Here is a 23,074-nt window from a genome sequence, read left to right on the forward strand (position 1 = left end):
AAGTTAGTGCAGATGAATGGTTAGCTTGTCAAAGTTAACAAGAATTCACTGAAATGGTATGATTTATTACTTAACAATTAACATCAAGACACGAATGTTAAACATGCGTTGGTACAGTTGCTTGAAAAAAAACAATTTTATATTTTTTTCAAATAAAAGATTCAATCTGTTGGTAATATTGTGATAGTTCCATGTGATAACATGGAACAATGTTTTTTCCTAAAATATAAATTTTTTTTTTTCCTGAGAGTCAAATTTTATAGAGCATATTGAGCATATTTTAGAGCATATTTTCTCCATCTGTCTTCTCGAGTTATGTTTGTATCGTTCAGCAAAGTCCGAAATGTGGTGAACTCAACACAAAATGATCTGACTAAAAAACCTTACGCTACCCTTAAAATTCGTATCTTCTGATCTCGCTGGACAATTCTATGATCTCACCTTTAGTCAGTACACGGAACCTTCAGGTAACCATTAACATGCAACTGTTCTTTTCCTTTCACATTGCTAATCTGACACACTCCTGTCTATTTCTCCTTTACAGTATCAGACCGATTTGTCCATTTCAATCCGCACAGGCCACTCAGGTGCTTGTTCAGTGCCTCGTCATTTCAAAACTGGACTATTACAGCTGGCTTTTGGCAGCTTTGGCTCTGAGCAACATTCAGTCCAGAATGCAGCTGCATGACTTTTTATCAACCTTCCTAAATTCTCCCACACCATCCAATTGCTACACTCCCTTCACTGGCATCCTGTAGCTGTCTGCCTTAGATTTAAAACACTCTTGCTTGCATACAAAGCCAAAAATGGACCAGCACCATTCTACCTCACAGCACTTATCCCACCCTGCATTGCACCATTCTCTCTTCTGATCTTCTAGCACTGCTCAATTGGTCTCACCATCTCACCAGCATACAAGGAAGGCATGCCTCAAGACTCTTCACAGTTTTAGGTTATGAAATAGAATTTCACTTGATGTCTGACTCAGTAGTAGTCTTTAAATGACATTTAAAGACCTACCAGTTTCAGAAATACTTCAGTAAGCAGAAATGTATTATTGTAAAGTTTTAACATTGTATCTATTGTATGGGTTAATAGGATTAAATGACACTCTTGATTTTTGTTTGTAACAAGATATGAATGCAGGTTAAATATGAAACTGAAAGCAACAGCACTGTTATACTCATGTACTTAAAGTGACACACAAACTGTAAATGGCACCAACACACACACACACACACACACACACACACACACACACACACACACACACACACACATTTTGTGATGGCTTCCATGTCATGGTCCTTAATAGGAATTTGTTTAATACATTAAATCTATTCAATTACAGGCAGTTTCCATTAGGGATTTACTATCAGGATTTAATGCTTTGAAATGCTTTTTACCTATAATGCTTTCATTAGGTAACATTGCCACCACTATCGAATACATTAAAGTCAAAGATTATTATTCTCTTATTTATTTTGTTCTCAGTTTATGTATTTCAATAGCGAAAAAAAAAAAAACCTATGCCACAATGCACTTAGTGTATTTATTCATATTATTCATGTCAAAGCTACAATAAATAGAAACCTAAAAGCTGGAGCACAAAAATAAGTTGCTGTTTCGACCAAAATGCAAATTTTCTTTCAATAGCAAGCTTTACATTTTTTTTTTCATTTATAATAGCTCAGATTTCACAGTGAATCAGCTGCGGAACAAACAATAAGGAGCGTCTTTTCAAATGTACTGTACTCATTATATGATATGTGTATGACAGTCATGGAGGTTAGAACACAGTGGGATTTCTTGCATTTTATTTTTTGCTAAATAACTTGTTTTTCTCCTATAGGTGACAGATGCCAAAGTAGTAGCGATATAGAAAGTTTCTGGCAAGAATATGCACAGATTTTTTTTGTGTGTAACCCTTTATGAGATCTGTTTGTGTAGGATACGAATGAGAGACAGCACAGATCTGATATGTGGTATCGTTTTTCTGGATGAATACCAGCAAAACATTTTGAATTGTATATCAGAGAAAATATATCTAACCATTTGGCAACTTGTGCATGATGATCGCCGGAGAACAATTCACATGATCTCACTTCCACACCCACAATACTTGCCAGATTTGGCTAGTGCGGACTATATTTATTGACATTTACAATGTAAATTGAAACGATTTTTGTGTGAAAATAGAATGACAACTAAAGGTTTTTTAAAAGCTTTAAATTTATAGCTTAACAAACAACATTAGATGTGGGACAGTTTTAACAGATACACAGTGTATTGTGCCAATATACTGTATAGTAAGGACCATGCATTTAGACAGGAAAATAATGAAGTTGATCTCTACATACATCCTGCTCCTCTGCTCAGCATGGTCATTGAGCATTCAGTCCACCAGTATGTAATAAAAAGCAGGCAATTCCCTTTTCTTAAAGATTCAGCTAAACCTTGCCATCCTTGTCTGAAATACTTTTGAAAAAGAGTTTTGTGTGTGTGTGTGTGTGTGTGTGTGTGTGTGTGTGTGTGTGTGTGTGTGTGTGTGTGTACTCCCTGTGGTTAAAACAAGCTCTTCTATCACCCAATCTCCCCCTCCAAAAGACAAGTCACCTCTATAATGAGTCAAGCCCTGTTACACAAGAGTAATTAGTCTCAACAAGCTCCAAAAGAACAAGGGAGAATGAAAGAGAGGGAGCAGAAGAGGAGATGTTAAATGTGTGCGATACTCAAAGAAAACTAGAGAGGCATAACAGACGTTTTAACGCTTTTAACACATCCAAACTAAAATTTTAATTGTGCCACTTCCTTTCAAAGACCACAAGTTTTACACCGAGTAAGACTGAGATGTGGAGAAGTGTGATAGAAGGCAAGGTATTTATTTTTATTTGCATTTCGGGATGTAAAGCACAGCTCATTGGCTTTTACCACATTGGTGAGAGTGGAGAGAGATGAGAAGGGCAGAGGAGGGCTGTAGAACATTCTATACAGAATCATGTGACCTCGCTTAGCTTAGTTCAGCATACACACACATATAGACACACACAGAGACACAGCATGTGGTGCCTCTCAAAGACTCGAAACCCAAAATGCACAGTGGCATGCTAATGAGATAAGTATAAAAGGTAAGAGACAGGCTTACTCATAGATTGCTCCTCCCTCAGGGCCAATTGCAATATGAGAGAGAGAGAGAGAGAGAGAGAGAGAGAGAGAGAGAGAAAAGAGAGAAAAAGAGAGAAAAGGTTACAGTCAGAATGACCCCAATTAACTTGTTAACCAAAAGTGTTTAAATGTAAAACACAGCCTTACTTTCCAAACTCCAAATCTTAAATCACACACACATTCATGATGCACAAAATCGTCTAGCATGTACCATTACGAAAGTCTAATGTACCAATTGACAAGTCATCCATCAATGCTGCATTCAGACACATCCCTGTGTACCTCTCTAAACTCCATCGATCATTCTGAATTAAATAAATAAGCATAATCCCCAGGTTATTCTGTTTAACAAAAAAAAAAACAGCTTTAATATGATTATGATTTGGATCCAGCCACATTCCCTCTATTAGCAGTGACTAATGGCTCAAAATACTTTCCCTATGTGAGTGTGTAACATTTGCATTTTCTTTTAATTCATTTAGCAGATGCTGTAATTTACTGTGACTCATAAGTCTGAAGGCATCTTGGGGACAGCAGAAAATATAGCAGAGGAAGAAACACTCTGGTTCACACACACATAGAGGAAATATGACCTGAGCAAAAACAAATCATTCGTCTGAGTGTCTAAAGAGAGTCTGGCTCAGTTGAGAAGATGAGCTGCTGTGCTGCCCAATTTAGGAGGAGCAGGACAGGGAAACTGACCATTACTCTAAGAGTTGTGCAGCAGTACTGAAGAGCTGCATAGGCCCTTAACCTTCAATCTCCAAGAGATTCTGGATGTTTACACATTGCCATTGTTTACTCATATTATATTATTAATTAAATGGTTTTAAACTGCTTAATTTTTTATTGGATAAAAGCTAAAATGTTAATGAATCTAATGGAAAATGAAGTTTCATTATCCAGCTTTTTTTTTTTTGGAGAAATATGTATAAATTAAAAAGGAAATTACTGTTCTTTAAATTATTGACAAATAATATGAAATAATATCAAATTCATATTTAAAAATGAATTAAATATTAAAAACAATTGATCAATTAGTTACAAAAAATATACTCTCATTTTACAGTATTTAACTAATGGAAAAATAATTCATTATTTATAAATAGGCTTATATTTAACAAAATAATGTTATGACTAGATTTTTGAGAACTTTTAATCCGTAATCCTAAAGAATACATTTTTGTTTTTAAAAATATTTCAGTAATTTTTGCTTCCACTGAAAGCTTCTTATATTAATTTGTTACTTATATTTAATTATATTACATTAATCTTTTTTTTTATTATTATATTACTTTGTTTAAAGGGATTCTTCCCTCTGGTTATCTAAGTAAATATATTCCTTTCTAAAGTCTAAAGTGGTGTCAAAGAGGTGCATTAGGTAGTTTGGGTCCAGGATCCATGGTTTATTCCTGAGGTTATGTCTGTGTAACCTCCCATTCAGTGTAAATTTTCCCACACTTTGCCTAGTGTTAATAAGATTGGCTTTAGATTCACCCTGGCCTTTACTTAGAATAAAAAATAGCAGTTACTGAAGACCAAAAAAAATTACAAGGTACGATAAGATTTTTAAATTGTTCTAGCTGGTTAAGTTTAGTAGTAGATGAAATAAACTATTTCTTTGGTTGGGTAAAATTACAGATATTACTCTGGTCAAACTAACTATATCAAAAGTACTTTTGATTGAACTTAAGTATCAAAAGTAAAAGTACAGATTTAGAAGGACTATATTTGAATGATTTATGTTCACTGTTTCATTCTTCTGCACATATCTTTTTAATGAGAGAGTTTTCTATTGTTATAGACACACAGTGAGAGAACCTTTACTCCACACTCAACTCTCACCCAAACCATGGGGTTATGCTTGTGGACTTGTGAAAGGTTATCATTTAAAACAATTTATGCATTCACTTAGCAGATCTGAGGAATAGCATGGTTTTTGAAATGTAGTGGAGTAAAAAGTCAAATATTATGTATTAAAATGTAGTGGAGAGAGAGTAAATGTTTTACAAAATGAAAATACTCTGAAACTGATTATTGATACACCTGATTCTTCTTCTTTCGGCTGCTCCCATCCTGATTAAACTCTTCACACCTGATTAAATTCTTAAATAAGAATGTTGTGTTATTGTGTTGACGTAAACTACAAAAATATCTAATTATATAATGACTCATAGAGTCACTTTCAACACAAGTGGAAACTTTCACCAGTAATCTGGATATGTACTTTGTGGCTATATGAACTCTCCATTTGGCTACTTGCCACATTGGAGTTCATTTTCACACATTTATGAAGGTTTTATACGACAGTTAGTTCCGGTACACAAATTTGATTGGACAAGCACCATTCTAAGAGTGCTGCTATTTAGTATAACAGCACTGGAACATGTCACTGTTTGAATCACTCCACTTCTCTGTGTTCACTACAAAAGGTATTCCACTTCTATCAGTATTTTGTTAAATTTAAACCTTTCCTACACTTACCACAGGCTGTAAATCAATTTGCAAATTAGCACGGTAACACCCTATGTAGCCACATCTTCTTTTAAAACCAGCGTTTCAATGGTAAAGCTAAAACACAATATTGTGTTTGTACTTTATATTAATTTCTTGTTTTTAGAACTTTTGTATGAAAGCTCACATCTTATTCGCCATTATGTTGTACTAAATATTAGCACAGCTGTGATTACCAAATCATGCTGATATTCAGTAAAACTGCACTCTTACTGCTGGGGGTTAGGCAGATATTCAAATCAGAGAAAGTAACAAAGGAAATATAAATAAATAGTGTAAAATGTTTAGTTCTATCCTTATATACTGTATAAAATATCAATTCAATTTAAATAATGATATTGGCATTTGCCACATGGTATACCAGCATCGACATTTCATTTATACAGACATTAGGACAGTAGGTACACAATGTTTTATGGGTAACATTTGTCTATATGGTCAACAACAAAAATAATTGAATTAATGATTTAGTACTGATAAAGTAATCGGGAAATAATGAAGTGTAAACATCCTCCAAGCCATTTACTAATAGCCATTAGCAATGGCAATATATGTGTTGAGTAAAAGTAGTAACTAGGCTTTAATTTAATTAATCTTGGAGTAATTTATATTTTAAACTTTGAGCATTTGAGAAAATCGTAATCGAAATCAGATTAAATAAAACCGAGGGATTTTAACATAAGTTTCATTTGTTCATATGATATATTATCTATCGTAGTTTTCAAATACATCATGGATAACACAAATGGTCTTTATTACTACTGCCAGGTATAATGCTAATTTATGAAATGTGTTAAGATCTATATTTGAACATTACTTTTTATTAATGGATTTGATATATCTCAGGTATTCCTATGCTTCATTATTTCTTCATTTAAGTTTTAAGTATTAATGCATGCTTACAGAACTTATATTAGTATTACAGGTTATTAAAAAGCTTCTTTTTCTTCTTTCTTCTGCTTCTGTTAGGGGTTGCCACAGTGGATCATCTGTCTCCATACTACTCTGTCCTCTACATCTGCCTCTTTCAAACCAACTACCTGCATGTCTTCCCTCACCACATCTATAAACCTCCTTATTGGCCTTCTTCTTTTCCTGCTCCATCCTCAGCATTCTCCTACTGAGAAGTTCCTTCCTCTGCACATGTCCAAACCATTATATGTCCTTCACCTTGTCTCCAAAATGTCCGACATGCGCTGTCCCTCTAATAAAGGTTATTAAAAAGCTGTATTATAAAATAGGCTTTTTTTTTTCTTTTCAAAATCTCACTCCTACCTGTTTTCTATACAGTAGTATAGCTGCATAACATGCTTAACAATCAATAGCTAAAGGGTAAGCTAAACTTTGGCTTTTAATTGCATTGAGGACTGCAAAGCTTTTCTATGAGTTATTATATATAAAAAAAGATTAATTATTGCAATATTCAAGCAGCAGCTCAGTTAAAGTAAATCTATCTATTGTCTTGCTCATGGCTTTTACCCTTTAATAGTGCAAAGCTATAGTGGAGAGAGGCGGTGTATTATCCCAATTTTTAAAGTCAATCTGATTTCAATATGTGACCAGGTAAAGACTGTCACTCTCTTACATCTTTCCTTTCGTCTCACTCACTTTTTACACACCAAGAGGCTCTGTGGACTGTGTGTAAGTATGTGTATAGATGTGTTTTGTGCGCATGTGCAGCTGCGTGTTGTGCGTCACGCATGTGTGTATGTGTATGTGTGTGTTGGCTGGCCGTTAATGATGAGCAGATGGTGGGAGCAAGCCGATGACCGGACATACTCTCAGAGCACGTGGGGGACATCTGCTATGGAGAAACAAATGCATGACAGTCATGGTCACTTTTCAAGCAATATTTGATTTCTCTCCTTGTCCTTCAATGTCATGTTAATGCACAAAGTAACCCAAACTCCTGTCACTACTATACTATAAATAAACGATCATTAACCTGTGTTATTTAGTTTTATGATTTTTACTAATGATTCTATATTATGGATTGTAAGAATGTTTCTACAAGCCATATGTTTCTTGTCAATTTGCTCTTAAGCCATGTTTCTAAAATTAGGGTCCAGGAACTGGTAAGAATAACCAAGCAATCTGTGTTTTGATTTGTCATCTTTTTAATGATGTAGAATGTTTGGAGATCATGATCTTAGCAGCTATTAGAGTCATTTTAATTTTGTATAGATGCATAGCATAGCCTAATTGGACACTTCAGCAGATTGGTTTTAATCCAAACATCAATCATTAAAAAAATATATTAACACAACATAACTGCTTTGGGTTATCTGGGTGGCAAGTGTAGAAATACAAAACAGTAATCTGTCAAATAAACATGATTTCACATGCTTGTCGTAATGTGCAAAATATTTGAATAGTTGTATTAAGTTCATTAAATAAATCTGTACTGTCCATTAAAGATGTCTGTGTTTGGAGCTATTCATTATTGGTCGACATTGTATAGTGGTTGGATGAGATTGAGGTGTTTTTTTTTTTATTGGTTATATTTAAAAAAACAAATGTTTGTGTACTGTTATGTTATCATAAAACTTGATGCTGAGAGTTAACCTGGACTAAATAATAGAGCTGTTGCTATCGATTATTTACGTATTCGATTAATTGTATAAGCGGTAGTTTTTCTTTAAGAGCAAAAATAATTTACATTTTTCTTGCTGAATTTGAATACAAGAAGATCTGTGAAAACTAAACCCATTTAATTGCCATGTTACATCAAAATGCAAATACAAATATATAAATTAATAAATCAAAATAAATGTCAGATTACCATATAAAAGAAGAAGTAAATGCTCCGCATGTTTTTATCTTTTTTTTAGTTTAGTTTAGTTGGAAACTTTCTGTCATTTTATTTGGGCTGAATCCGATGAAAGCCCGTTTTTGCCACAAAATAAAAAAGGGAGGAAGGGAGGGAGAGAGAGAGAGAGTGAGAGAGAAAGTTTCCTAATTCCAACTTTTGTTTCTCGCAATATTGACTTTTTTTCTCCCGCAATTGCTACTTTATTTCTCGTAAACATCCAACATTTGTGGGCCTGAAGTTTGAAGCTGTTGGTGTATAAACGAGGCTCCTCTCATCCTGTTCCATCTACTCCAGAGCTGATTGTTAGACAGATTTCTCTCCAGGGATCGGAGGCTTAGTCTGATACCATGCGATTCTACTGATTCTACTGATTTCATTTTCAATGTGTAAAGCTTTCTGGCACTACAGAGCTGGTGATGCTGTCTGATTGGCTAAAAAAAAGTCGGAATTGTGAGAAATAAAGTTGGAATTGCAAAAAAAATAAATATATAAAAATAAGAATTGCGAGAACAAAAGTCGGAATTAGGCAAAAAAAAATTGTGTTACGCTGTTTTCTCCTCGTTCCAGTATTTCTTTTATTCTGCAGCATCTTCTATATTCTCTGTCCAGACAGCTCCAGAGTTTAGCGGCTGGTTGCGACAGTATAATAATCCGTGGGGTAACACAATGCTCTGTGTGTAGTTAAATGGACTAAAACGAAGAATCGAGGCATTTTTTTGCATTCGGATTACTCGAGTTAATCGAGGAATCGTTTCAACCTTACTGAAGAGTGACATATTTCACCAAACTTAGAAACACACCTATGTCAAGTGTGTAGACTTTCACCTACACAAGTTTGGGATTCAATCAGAAGCCTCTTGCGACCAGTGTAAACGTGCTTTCATTGGTGAAATCAATGCACACTTCAATGTGTAACTATATTATCATCATCCACATCATTCCCAGCTTTCATCTACATCAGTGTTAACACTGATAACACTGATGTCATGGAAATGTGATTAAAACAATGGAGATATACTTACTCAACCTTTTTCTAGTTGTATGTAAGTTGTATGTAAATAGTAATATTCATATCCTGTCAGTATTTACAAAAGCACAGTACTGTTATTTTTCTTCTTGTGTATGTTGATTAAAGTGCCAATCAACTAATGTACCAAGCATGCTTACAGTGCAGTTGATTTACACTTAATGACACCTGCCATATTCAGAGAAAAGCAGAGCTAAGAGAGACTTGTAAATAACAACTTGTCAGTACAAAAATACACAAAATCACTCTAATGTTCACAGGCTACCAACCCTGGACTTTCTGTGTCCTGCATGGTGTAGTGTTTTTCACACACCCAGGAAAATTCAATCCTTCTTCTGAAGCTTTTGCATTACTCAGTTAGACCTACAAGTTCTTCTCTGTTCTGACATCTGCTGAATGTGGTAGACTGAACATCCTTTAGCTTTCCAAAAACTCAATCACTGACTGTCTTCTAATGACAACTAGAAATGTAACACTTGATAAATTACTTAAATTTGCACTTTGTTATTAAAAATGTTTTGACTGTTAACTCAGACCTAGTAAGGTAGAATGTGACTTCTGGTCTCTCTGGTTAAGGGCCCCCACAGGTAGTCTAGGTTATGAGTTACAAGGGTTTGACTGAAAAATATTGTCATTTTCCCACGGCAGGCAAACGGAGCAGCATATATGTGGTACGATATGTTGGTATGCCGCCAGGATGTGCGCATCTCCGGCCTTTATGCTTTACTCTCGCCAGCGGTCGCCATAGTTCAGTTTCGGTGTTAGAGCATGCTTTTTTTTCTGTGTTTTTGGTTTTTCAAAGCCCAATTTTAGCTCTAGTTTTTAGTCTAGACACCACCACATCCACATGTTTTCAGAAGTCATCAGGTCTCATTGGAATGAACTGTCAATTTACATAAATGTTTCTTGTAGTTCAAGTGGCAGAAATATTTCAACATCCACTGTTCAGAGGAGACTGTGCAAGTCGGATCTTTGTGGTCGAATTGTGGTAAAGAAACCATTACTTTGGAAGGACAACAAGCAGAAGACCAAGAAACACAAGGAATGAACATAGATCAGTAGAAAACTGTCCTAATTTGTCCAAATTTGAGATTTTGGTTCTAATTTCCATGTCTTTGTTGGATCCACAAAGGGTGACGTGATCTCCAGTAACTTTGTCACTGTAAGTCTCTTTAGGTGCTGTACCTTTGTAGCTTATCTCCTAAATGCTTAAAGGATGAGACCTAGAGCAGCTAACTAGTTTTGCATCTGGGGTCAGTTTTCAAGCAAAACGGCCCAGGGAGGGGACGTGCATATTATTTTATTATAACACAAATTAGATGATTTAATTATTTGTTTGATTTCATATATAATGAAAATTGATGTCACCATAATACAGAATACGTGGGGAGCTAAATTTAACGATGCATAGAAAGAACTGCGACCAAAACACTTAAGTGTGCAGAAATTAGCATCGACACCTTGCAAACCAAATTGAAATGATTTCGGTTCAGCCCGGTACCGGTCCATGGCCCTGTCCTGGGGAAGACACTGCAGAGCAGATTGACAGCGTGTAAGATTTCAACCGCTAGGTGGCGATACTGAGTCAGAGAGGAGCTGCGGAGCGCTGAAGCAGGCGGAGCGGCAGCAGCAAGAGCACGAGCTGTAGCACGAGCGGAGAGAACACACACTCACACACACAGAAAGAGAAAGCACGTAGCGGATCACGCTGTCGCTTCATGCCGCCTACACTGCAGCTGCTGGAAAAAGCCCTATAAGCATCAACACAGCGAACGGATGAGAATTTACAGAAATCGCACCATGTGCAAAAAGGGATGCGCGGTGCTGACGCTCGTCGCTGCTTTGCAGGTAAATTGCACGAACTGCAATGCCCGCATGCATGTTAAGCTCAGAGAGATGCGATGGTCAGTCGTCGATGCTGAAGCTGCCTCATTGTGTTTGCGTGTTTTTGTATACTAGTGTTTGTGGGTGGAAGTCAGAAAGCGTGTGTGTGTGTGTGTGTGTTGACTATACAGGCTGCTCCTTTTTGCTCGTGCATTGCTGTAAGTAGAATTTATTCCCAAATGCAAGCAGAAGAGATGCTCGGGTTACAGACTATGGTGCATGCAGTTATGCTAAACGTATAGGGGGCAATGCAATTAGACCCAGGCCACCAGCACTGGTGCATTTATTATTATTGTGCACTTTGTCTTCTTGTACAGTAGTGGATCTTTCCCCTGGACAGTGCAGTGTATTGTACTGTATTATAAGACTCCCGGAGTGTACCTCTCGTGTAAACGGCTCGTGACCGTGTTAAACGTCCCATGCTGAATGAAAACATGAGCACCTAGGTGTTTTTTTCCCCTCTCTCTCCTTCTCTTTCTCTCTCTCTGCTTCTCCTTCTGGTCTTGAAAGTTTTGCAAAAGAAGCACTGGGTTGCTGTTGTGCTCGTTGTGAACAATGACACGAAGAAGGTTTCAATAAGCATGTAATGAAGAGCTCGTTGAAGTCGCCGCAGGGCGTTAATGCCGTTTCTCTGAATGGGCTCCATGCTGAGAGACGCTCAGTCCTGCAAATGAGATTTCTCGGTTGGGTATTGAATTTGTTATTTAGTTATTTAGTGTCCGGATATTCGGGATAAACAGTGTTTAGGTGCATCCTATGGACAAGTAGTCTACTTTGCCATGAACTGGACAAGTACAGCTCTGATCTATCAGAGTCCAGGCATCCTGTGCAGAGGTGGAGATAAAACTCAGCACCAGCACTAAAAAGCATTTTGTGAGAATCCAAACCAGATTTACGAGATTATAAATAATTATTCCTTTAATGTATCTGAGACAGAGACACACTTGACAAAAAAAAGAATATACCAAATTTATTTGAAAGGTTCTTCAAGGGTTTCCTGCTTTCGGAAAATGTTCGAGACACATCCCCTTTAGAAAGCCAGAGCTAGATCTCCTTGTGCTTAAAGTATTAGAAGTGATATGATATTTTATGAGGTGGCTGTATTATATTAATTTATTGTGGCTTGGTGGTCACTGATCAGAAGGTCAAGGGTTTGAGGCCAGCACCAAGAATCTGCCTTTAACCCTCTCTCCTCCTGGGATGCTGTATAATGGCAGATCATGTGCTCTGACCCAGGCTTTTTAACAAGATGGAATGGGATGTGCAAAAAAACAGGATTTTAGTGTGCTGTAATGTATATGTGGAATATATATATAAAGTCTGCGGTGGCTGCATAGGTTACATAGGTGAAGGCAAGCACACATAATACAATAAAGCAGCAGGCTTTATTGTATTATGTGTGCTTGCTTTCACCTATGTAATGCATTGTGTGTATTTGAAACATAGGGTGGGGTGTGTGTTTCCAACCATGCAAACCTGGCTCCAGATTGGGACACTGGAGGTCATGCTTAAAGGTCTTGGTAAAGAGGAAATGTGATTAACTGATACCTCGGTCTGTTCTCCTATGCCGCTTCTCTCTCTCTCTCTCTCTCTCTCTCTCTCTCTCTCTCTCTCTCTCTCTCTCTTGCTTCCTCCTTCTTGAATCCTAGTGTCAGCTACATCTTGGCTAGTCCTATCCATCTGTATGGATATTTAATATGCAGCGACAGCACAGTGCTGTGCAGATGCTGACATCCGTGGTTAAAAACTCAGATTTCAATCCAGTGAGTCACAGGTGCTAAGTAAACACCGGAGAGCAAAAATGTCACATTGTGACCACCAGCACGTTTCTATGGAAATCGGCGCAAAGTGACTTATCAAGCATTGTGTGCGAAAGCTGGTAACAGGTCACTCAAGCCCCCTTTGAGGTAACAAGTAATTAACATGTTTGGTGAATCAGCCGTCTCATTAACAAACAAGGCAGCCGTCTCCGTTCTTCCTCTGATCTCACTCCAAAACAAAGAGGCCAGTTCACAGTGGACATCAGGAACCAAATACTGTCTGCCTTTGATCATTCAGTTCACTCTCCAAGAGCCAAAATAGGCATTTGGCCACACTGGGGCTCACGGACTTTATCGTACAGCATCTGAAGTCGATCTTGCAGTGTGGTTTCTGTAGTTTATGTTGCTGTATAAAGAGTGAAGACGAGCTTCAGCTGTTAGTCATGGCTTGATAGTTGCTTTGTGTTGCTTTGTCACGCACCAGGCGTGTGCCGATACGAAATTTTCACACATTTTTTAAAAGCCTAAGCTTTTATCAGAGTTTATAACAATGTCACGATGTTGTATTTAAAAAAAAAAGATTACACATTTACCACAACCTGGCTGATCAGGCAGCAATTAAACTGACAAAAAGGCTCAGCAGGCATTTATCACACACAAAGGCTACCCAGGCTGCCTAATCCAAGCTGCTTAGCAGCAGTAGTGACTGTGCTTTAATTAAAAAAAGAAATACTCGATAGTATACCGTACCAGATAATGGCACCTACTAGGTGTGTGCAGTGCTGGAGGACTTGCGAACTTTCATTGTGTGCGCACCAAGTGTGCCTCCAGACCTGGCTTGTAAAGCCGGACCATGTGTTGGACAGTCAGCCCCACTTGGCAACGTCTCGCCCTCATGACCTCATCAGTCTAATTACACCCCACTCCAAAACAACAGATGCTTCAGTGCCATTGGGGGGTAAGGAAAGAGCAGTGGAGGTGGGGGAGGAAGAGAGAGGAAAAGAGAAGAGAGCGCATGGCAAGCCCTTCGGGGAATACGACGTTCATGAGATATACTGAATAATTTAGCAGACAGAAGAGAAGGTTGTGAATGTTTTTCCATTTTGAGCCACTAAATCAATGGATCGATGTCCAGTGGCACTACACAATGAAATATACCTAGTATGCCAAGAGGTCATGATAAGCGGAACCGAGTTGCGCACTGTTGTGATATAGGTCAGTTCAACCGCATGTTGCTCTACTGAGCGAAATGAACCATCGATCAGTGGAAGTCATCAGACTGTAACACTGGGGCTGTCGAACACGTTCAAATATTAATCATAGTCATTTCACAGTACTTTAATATTTTTTTGAAAGCTATAATCGACATAAGAATGGTTAGAACAATATGTTATACTTCTAATGTTTTGACATGCAGTTAACACATTTTCGTACAAGTGATCTTTGCTATTAGAGAAAAGGAATGTAAAAGCACGTCAAATATAAAATTTATAAATATAATAAAATTAAAACATGGTAATTTTGTATTTAACATTGTAAGCATGTACTTGAGTGAGTCCCTATTATTAGGTCTACAGTACACTATGTAGTGATTGTTTAGCAAAGACGGAACCTGAGTAGCAGATGTAAAATAAAAATTTAAATATTAGACTTTTTTTTCTGGTTAATGCATAAACCTGAATGAGTTGGTTTGAAAGAAGCAGATGTAGAGGACAGGGTTGTATGGAGACGGATGATCCACCATGGCAGCCTGTAATGGTAAACCCCCTAGGTTTTACTTTGCAACACAGTTTGTCACCCAGGTCAGATTAATTTGATATAAACGCATAGTTCATCACTACTACTGACAATAATTTTGTTACTAGGCTCTTGTCATATTGTTCTGCGTGGTGTTTAATGTTTATGTATTTAATAATTTCTAATTGACGTGGTTTGTATACTTTGCCAGGTGGTTTTGCAGGCTGAGGGGGCCATGCCATGCCAGCCAGCCTTCACCCAGCAAGAGTACAGCATCATGGTCAATGACATCATTACTGAAGGACAGGCCCTGCTTAAAGGTGAGTGAGGAAGTCCTTTTGAGATCTGTGCATTCGATTCCTGCAGCATTTGCAGCTTGATGTTACAGATGGCCAAGGCAACTGTGGCGGATTGCAGAAGGATCTTCTCTCAGCCTTACTTTCTGCCTTTCTACAACTGGCTGATGAGAAAATGGTGTGTGTTTGTGTGTCAGGAGAGGTTTGTGTGCCTGTGTTTGTGTGTTCATGTGAAGGCAGAGAAAAGGGAGTGTTGTGTTTAATCAGTGTGGTGTTTATAGGCTAGTGCATCCAAATGTGTGTGTGTGTGTGTGTGTGTGTAAGGTAAAAGTGATCGTTTCACTTTGAAAGGAATGTGTGTTTGTTGTGAGCGTGAGATATTTGCGGTTTAATATCAAATTGCTTGGTTTGCACACACTGCTGAAACATCCACCGATCAATGGCATTGATTACACAACCATCCGAGGAGGCCGTCAATAGCACGGAGCCTACTCACCCGTACTCATATGGTCATTTAATCACAGTTCAGAGATCCACACGAGCTGACTTCAGCAGGGAGGAAATGCGAATGTGTTTTGCACTTATTAATTACCCACAATGCCTTTTGTTCAGAGCAGTTTTTACTGTTCAACTGCTATCAAAAGGGCCAACTAATCTAATTTAATCCAAAATAATCATTCTTTTTCTCTTCATTTCATTCTCTTTCTTTCCTCTCTTGAATTGCTGTTCGTGCTTGACATGAGTATAAAGATCAGACTTATAGATAAAGATCAGAAATCAGCAATGTGACTGTCCTTAAAAAAAGCAAAAAAAATAATAATAGAAACCTAGCACAAATCAGTAACAACATGCCAGAGATAACAATCAATTTTACCATATTTTGTCTGAGTGTTTTTTTTTATTTTTTATTTTAATTAATCTGTAAAGTTTGTTTCATTTTCTTGTGTGCCATTAATTTGGCTAATTACTAGATAGCTTGCTGGGTAGCTAGCTAGCATATTCATGTGTTCTTTTTCTGCATATCAAATCTTTTGACACCTTTTTGGTTAATATAATTTTGTTTTTCTTACTATAAGATGAGTGTTAGAGCATTTATAGATATTAAGTTGTTGTTGTTTTTTTTTCAATGGGAGAGCATTGCTAGCTAACCTTAATCTGAGGTAAAACACAAGCATTTGAAACATAGCTCATTTCAACTCATCTCATTTAATTCACAATCCATTCTTCAAATAGACGATTTATAAGTTTACATTTACTCATGGTGAATAGTGCTTTTTTATCTGAAAGGCTTTTTACACCAGACTGAGATCAGAGCTTACATTTTCTCTGGTAATGATAGAAAACCCTCTATGAACAGCTCATTTATTTACACAGATACAGTGTGTGTATTTTTCTTTCTTTAACATTTTGCAACACTTTGCATGCTGTGTACCTTTTTGAAATACAAAGACACAAGCTGTTACCCCGACTTTATGTTTGATCTGTGTGAAAAAGTAGCTCACCTACACACACACACTCGCACCTACACTGACCTAGAGCAATTAAAACAAAAGAGACAACCATGGCTTTAGATTTCACACAGGGAGTCTACATTTCACATCTTGGGGGGAGTTTCCAGTACTCATTTTACGTGTGTGTGTGTGTGTGTGTGTGTGTGTGTGTGTGTGTGTGTGTGTGTGTGTGTGTGTGTGTGTGTGTGTGGGGCACATCCAGTAAAACTGCCCTTGAATAGTCATGCACTTACAAAGAATAGCCAGCTGATATCCATACTGACTCACAGACTTTCCGTGTTCTTTCCAGTTAAAAGATGACATTCCCACAGACTCACACACACAAACCCCTACACCCCCACACACTGACTTAAACCTTGTCCTTTACTACAATCTCATCCCTTTTGTCTGGACTCTTCTTGTCCCTGGTAATACCTTTGCTAACAGTATCTTTTGCTAATGCAGGCGTGAAAACCTCATCCTTTCCATTCATCTCTTTCTCTTTCTTGGCCAGTGTGTGTGCCTCAGGGGGGTTTGACCCCTGTATACGGATTAGTGGGAGTCTCTTGTCTAACATGAGGAGGATGTTTTGTTTCTGTAACACTCATTCATCACCACCCTTTTTAAAGCAAATGACTCAGGGATGAATACTTTCACCCTTTCCCTCCTTTTCTCTCCTTTTCAACTGAGGAATATACAGTTAGAGGTGTCTCACCGGCCACCCCCTCGGTGATCGCCACTGATAAAATTCGCAAAATGCTGTGACAAAGGATACAGAAATAACTACTTCCTGTGGATATTCATTTTCATCATTATTTATCTTTCCTCCTTCTGTATTTTTCTACTTACTGGTCACAGGACATGACATTTTTATATATTTAATAACATGTTTAATGCTAGTGGCTGATTCAAAGTTACATTTTTTATGGTAATTATAGATCACTGAAACCACACATATATTCCACACACAAATATCCTGATGTGCCTGCTCTTATTGTGAAAAGTGTGTCTTCAAATATAGGGCTGCTATATTGCACACCTCTGCATCACTTTCTCTTTCAAGCGTTCAACTTGAGATTATGACACTATTTTAATCTCATCTGTTTGTCATGTGCTTTGATATCCTTTCTCTTTTGATACCCTTTCTCTCTTTCCTTCATGTTTTGAGCACCTGAATACAAATACCGGATTTGCCCGCAAGTTTTCTGTGTTATCTGAACAAAAAAGTAGCTCGCTTTGGCATGCTAGATGAGAGAACATGATCACAAGGAAATGTAGAGTTTTGAGAGTTGATTACATTACTGATCAGAGCCCACTAACACAGACAAGCATACACACAGAGCACTACTCTAGAGGTGTGTGTGTGTGTGTGTGTGTGTGTGTGTGTGTGTTTGATCATTTCTGATGAAAAGACATGCAAGAAGTTTTTGGGGTTCTAAAACTTACACAAGAAAATCTTGGAGAAAGAAAGAGAGAAAACGAGGGAGTTAGGTCAGACAGACAATGAAATAGAAGACCATTTTTTGCCTGGGACGTGAAGACTGTGTTGCAGTAAGTTTGTCCAATCAGAGTGCAGCAGTGAGAAGGATATCAGTATGCGGGTCAGCGCTCCTCTATGGGCTGACTGAACTGGAATTAAAGGAGGAACAGACATTGTGTGTATGTGTGTGTGTCTATGTGTGCTTGTGAAAGGGGGTATATTGGGAGCTTTTGTGATATCTGTTTTTAAAATGGTAATATGAACTCCTACATCCAGCCCCTAATTAACAGGATTTGACCGAACTAATAAATGTCCAATTGTCCTTGAAGTAAATACTATATTGCACTGCTGATTGAGATTATTTTTTTCTTTTCGGAACAGTTGATATATTTAATCACTAATCCTTTGTGCAACAATAAAAAAACAGATTAAATGATTAAGCAATTGTTCTACTGCGGTGGGTACAGTCCACTGAAAAACTTTTAAAATGTAGTCTACTACTAAAAGTCAATTGCTTTGTATATGAAGCTCTACAGAAACTTGCTGAAAGAAGCATAACTGTTTGTAACAGAATGTAAATATATTTCCAAGATAAGGTAAGGATTTTCTTACACTTACAGCAAAAGAAGTATTAAGACAGGCATCTATGTGAAAAGGAATCATTGCTGTAAAAAATACAGTAACTTACAAATGATGATGTATGTATTATCAGTGAATATTAGCAAATAGAACTCACTAGCTGTGTAAGTTAGTTAGCATGTTGGATAATCAGGTTCATTTAAGGATCTAAGGTGGCTCAGGTATATTGGGAAATATATTGCCTCCATGAAGATATGGTTTACATGGGTTAGATTGGAGGGTCCTGCTGTAGAACCCTGACCTTAACCCTACTTAACACATTTGGGATGAATTGGAACACTGGCCTTTGGTACAGTGGCATTCCATGCCTCCTCACCTACATCAGTACTATGGCTGAAATGATTCCTCAAGTAACTCGAGTACTTCAAATACAAAAAAGCATTGCCTCGATTCTTCATTTAATCCATTTAACTATACACGGAGCACTGTTTTTCCCCATGGACCATTATTACTGACGCACCACCCGTTAAACTCTGGACCACTCTGGGTTCTCATTTATGAATGTGACGTATGCACAAAACGGGCTGAAACGTCGTCGCCACTTTCCACGCATACGGGGCTCAGAGTTTACTTACAGGTCACACTTTCTCCCGTCAAGTTTGTTTTTTTTATAAATCATAACCTTTGTGTCGAAAAGTGGCGTACGCACGTTTTCAGACAGTTTTGTGTGTACGTCACGTTTATAAATGAGACCCCAGAGTGGTCTCATTTTTAGCGGGTGGTGCGTGAGTACCCGTCCGTGAGGGAAACACAGTGCTCCGTTTATACAAACACAGTACTCTGTGTTTATAAATCAAGACCCCTGAACAGGTAAAACACAGAAGACGCTGCAGAAAAATAGAGAAATGGAGAGAAAACAGCGAGAAGAAGATTCAGGCCAAAGCACAGAGAGTTTCCAAAGTTTGGGATCATTTCAAACTAAAACATAAAAGCAAACACCATACAGTGCGTTTACCTTTTTTTTTTTTTTTTATAATTTGAAATAGATTTTTTTATTTGTTATTTTGTTATTTGTATTTTATTTTAATATTTCTATTTGCATTTTGATGCAATATGGCAATTAAATGCACTAAATGGGTTCAGTTTCCGCAGATTGCAATTTCAGCAATAAACATTTAAATATTTCTGAAAAGGTAACACCCTTGTGGCTGAATAAACAAAACTCTGCAGATCCACACTCCAAAATCTTCCCAGAAGTGTGGGGGTATTATAACAGTAAATAGTGATTAAATATGGAGTGGGATGTTGAAAAAGCACATTGTATGGTCAGGTGTCTACTAATATATTTATCCATATAGTGTATAAAAAATCAGTTGCTTTTTTTCTTCTTCCTGATTTAGTGATATAGATATAAATATATGAAGATATATATGAAAGTTAAGAGATGTTCTCAGCAGATAATACATAATACATTTGGAAATTTTCAAAAAACAGATTTAGAGCTGCTGGAGCAGTGTGTTTAGCAGTGTGCTCCTGCATGTTATCTTAGTTAATATTTTAGCTAAACTGTATGGTTTATGTTCTATAAATGTGGTAAATTAAGAATTTGACAATCATATAGTCCAGATGTTGCCTCATTTCCATCTGTTTGTGTTCTTTGTGTGTGTGTGTGTGTGTGTGTGTGTGTGTGTGTGTGTGTGTGTGTGTGTGTGTGTAATTGAGTAGAGCTGCTGTGTGTGGCAAATAGCATACACTTTGTTCATACATCAGATCACTGGTGGCTCTATCTGAACAGAGCAGGCAGGCGAGCTCATGCACTCATGCCCTTAATTACTGAATTATTGAATCGTAGCAGTCATGAATAATTAAGAGTTTTGAAGGACGCCTGTAGTAAACTAGGATAAAGACGCTGAAACAACAAAGTGGTGTGGAAGAAGATTTAATTTGGCGTCTTCACTATGAGTAGAACCAGTATTTTAACATTTCTGAACTTTTGTTATAGACTAAATAATGTTTCTAATCTGTTTAGATTCCATTACTTTTTACATACAGTTTATAGACAAAGGTTTGTGGACACTTTACCATAAGATGTACCTTCGGAACATCCCATTCCACATTAGGTCCCCATTTGCTGTTATAATAACCTTCACTATTCTAGGAAGATGTTCGATCCCTGATCAGGGAACCAATCCAGGCCATTAGGGTTGCACAAGCCTTAGTGCCGGTCCCAAACCCGGATAAATAGGGAGGGTTGCGTTAGGAAGGGCATCCAGCGTAAAAACATGTGCCAAATCAAACATGTGGATGATCCGCTGTGGCGACCCCTAATGGAAGAAGCCAAAAGAAAGTTTATTCTAGGAAGATGTTTCTCTAGATTTTGGGGTGTGTTTGTGGAGATTTGTGCTCATTTTTATTAGGGTTGAGGTCAGAGATCTATAGAAGGACACTTAAAATTAGCCACTCCAAATAATATATTTATGGGGAGAAACAGGTTTGGGTCTTCTCTTTCAAATGAAGGCATCCATACACTTTCTATACCATTGTGTTCCTCCATCTTCATGTTAAAAGTTTGGGAAAGAACCACATATGGCTGAAAAAGCCAGGTGTCCCAATACTTTTGTCCATATAGTGTAAACTATATGTTGAGTTAATATAATAAAATATTAAGTTTGGAAAGCTGTTAGAGCTGGCAGCGGTGTTCTTGTGGCCTGTTACTGTTTGTGCTCCATCTACCTGTGAAATAGCTTAATCTAATTCACCACAGGCTGTCGTTATCAAAACAAATTTAAAAGGAGTAGTAATAATAAAAGATGTCAATAGAGCATCCAATTTCAACATCCCTAAACAGTTGAGGCTCTTACAATTTTTTTTTGTTTTTAGCATAATACCATTTACTTCATATTGGTTGAACTGGTTCATAACTTTAGACTGCTAAATCTCTTTATTTATTTTTCACACACACACACACACACACACACACACACACACACACACACACACACAAGCAAACATGTACACACATTGATGTAGTGATCATTGCTTCCAGGTTCTTTGTTTTGCCAGATCGATGTAAGGTAATGAAGTCCGTGTGTCAAATAGACAGACAGAAAGAGACACGAGAGAGAGAGAGAGAGAGAGAGAGAGAGAGAGAGACAATTAAATAATTGTGGACCAATAGAAAAGAAGATTTTGCAATATTTTAAATGCATCTGCTTGAGTAAGTATTGACAGTTACAGTAAGATAGAAAATACTATACAATACATTCATTCATTTTATTGAGCAACATAAAGGTTAATCAAAGCCATGATAAAATTTCAGTTGTGATGGCAGCAAACAATAAGAGAATGTGATTTAATGTGGATATTTCACTATGTCTAGTTTGTCAATGCACACATTATTGCCTTTTTTTTTGCTTAATTCCAGTATGTAAAATCTTTATAGAAGTTTAAAGACGAGTGTTATTTAAATGCACCCTTAAACCTAATACCATATTTATGGCTGTTTGTTAGGTTTGTCGGAAATCAGTGGTAAAGCCTGACAGTGATTCCTCTTCCCTTCCATGTTCCTCCATCGTCTAGAAGACATTTTGCGAACTGTCAAACTCGAGGCACCTTGAACAGCCCAAAAATAATCATCGCTCCAAAAAAAAATCCTTATTCTCACCTTAACCGTGTCTGCGCGTCTGTCACATTTTATTCAGATGTCATGGTCGTGTCAGTCATAGCACATAGCCCTGTCTGACCCAGGCGAGAGATGTGTGGCTCGGCGGGGCGCCGGCCTCACGGCTGCTTGAGTTGATCTACAGCAGACAGTGCCACGAGGTAGCTCAGTTTAGAACACAAGGCGTATATTTTGTGTGTGTGTGTGTGTGTGTGTGTGTGTGTGTGTGTGTGTGTGTGTAAAGGTGCATCAGGTCTGAGCCCTGCATAACATCGCCTGTCTGTTAGCTCCAGCTGGTTCTCATCCCAAGCTCATGGTGGCGATATATTTGGAAAAGCGTGTAGTTGGATGTGGTTGACTTTAGCTACTGGATATGTTTTTTCTTTTTTAGATAAGTGCTTTTGCTCAAGATCAAACGGCGAGGCTGTTTGCACTTAGTACTGAATTATATTAGATTTGAACAAAGCTGTGAGAGCTGGCACTTATGGATGCTTTTAGATGCAGGGCTGCTGAGGTTCTGGCATTTCTACAGAGGAGACTGGAAGACTGACCCAGTAATGCACCACACAAACAAAACTCTTGTTCTCTCTCTCTCTTTCTCCCTGTGTCTCCCTCCCTTTCATAAGCCTCTTTTGAGTGTTAAAAGATTATTACAGGATGCCCGGTTGT

The 23,074-nt window shown here is 37.6% G+C and overlaps 1 protein-coding gene across 1 annotated transcript in view; it reads left to right on the forward strand.

Moving 5' to 3' along the window:
* Positions 1–11,128: 11,128 nt before the first annotated feature.
* Positions 11,129–23,074, forward strand: part of cdh2 (cadherin 2, type 1, N-cadherin (neuronal)) — a 44,007-nt gene continuing 32,061 nt past the window's right edge. Inside the window, 2 exon segments of the mRNA XM_046836589.1 lie at positions 11,129–11,366; positions 15,111–15,219. Of these exon segments, the coding sequence (XP_046692545.1) occupies positions 11,295–11,366; positions 15,111–15,219 (181 nt within the window). The 5' untranslated portion in view covers positions 11,129–11,294.

The sequence above is a fragment of the Silurus meridionalis genome, chromosome 23, assembly GCF_014805685.1.
Source record: "Silurus meridionalis isolate SWU-2019-XX chromosome 23, ASM1480568v1, whole genome shotgun sequence".
NCBI lineage: Eukaryota > Metazoa > Chordata > Actinopteri > Siluriformes > Siluridae > Silurus > Silurus meridionalis.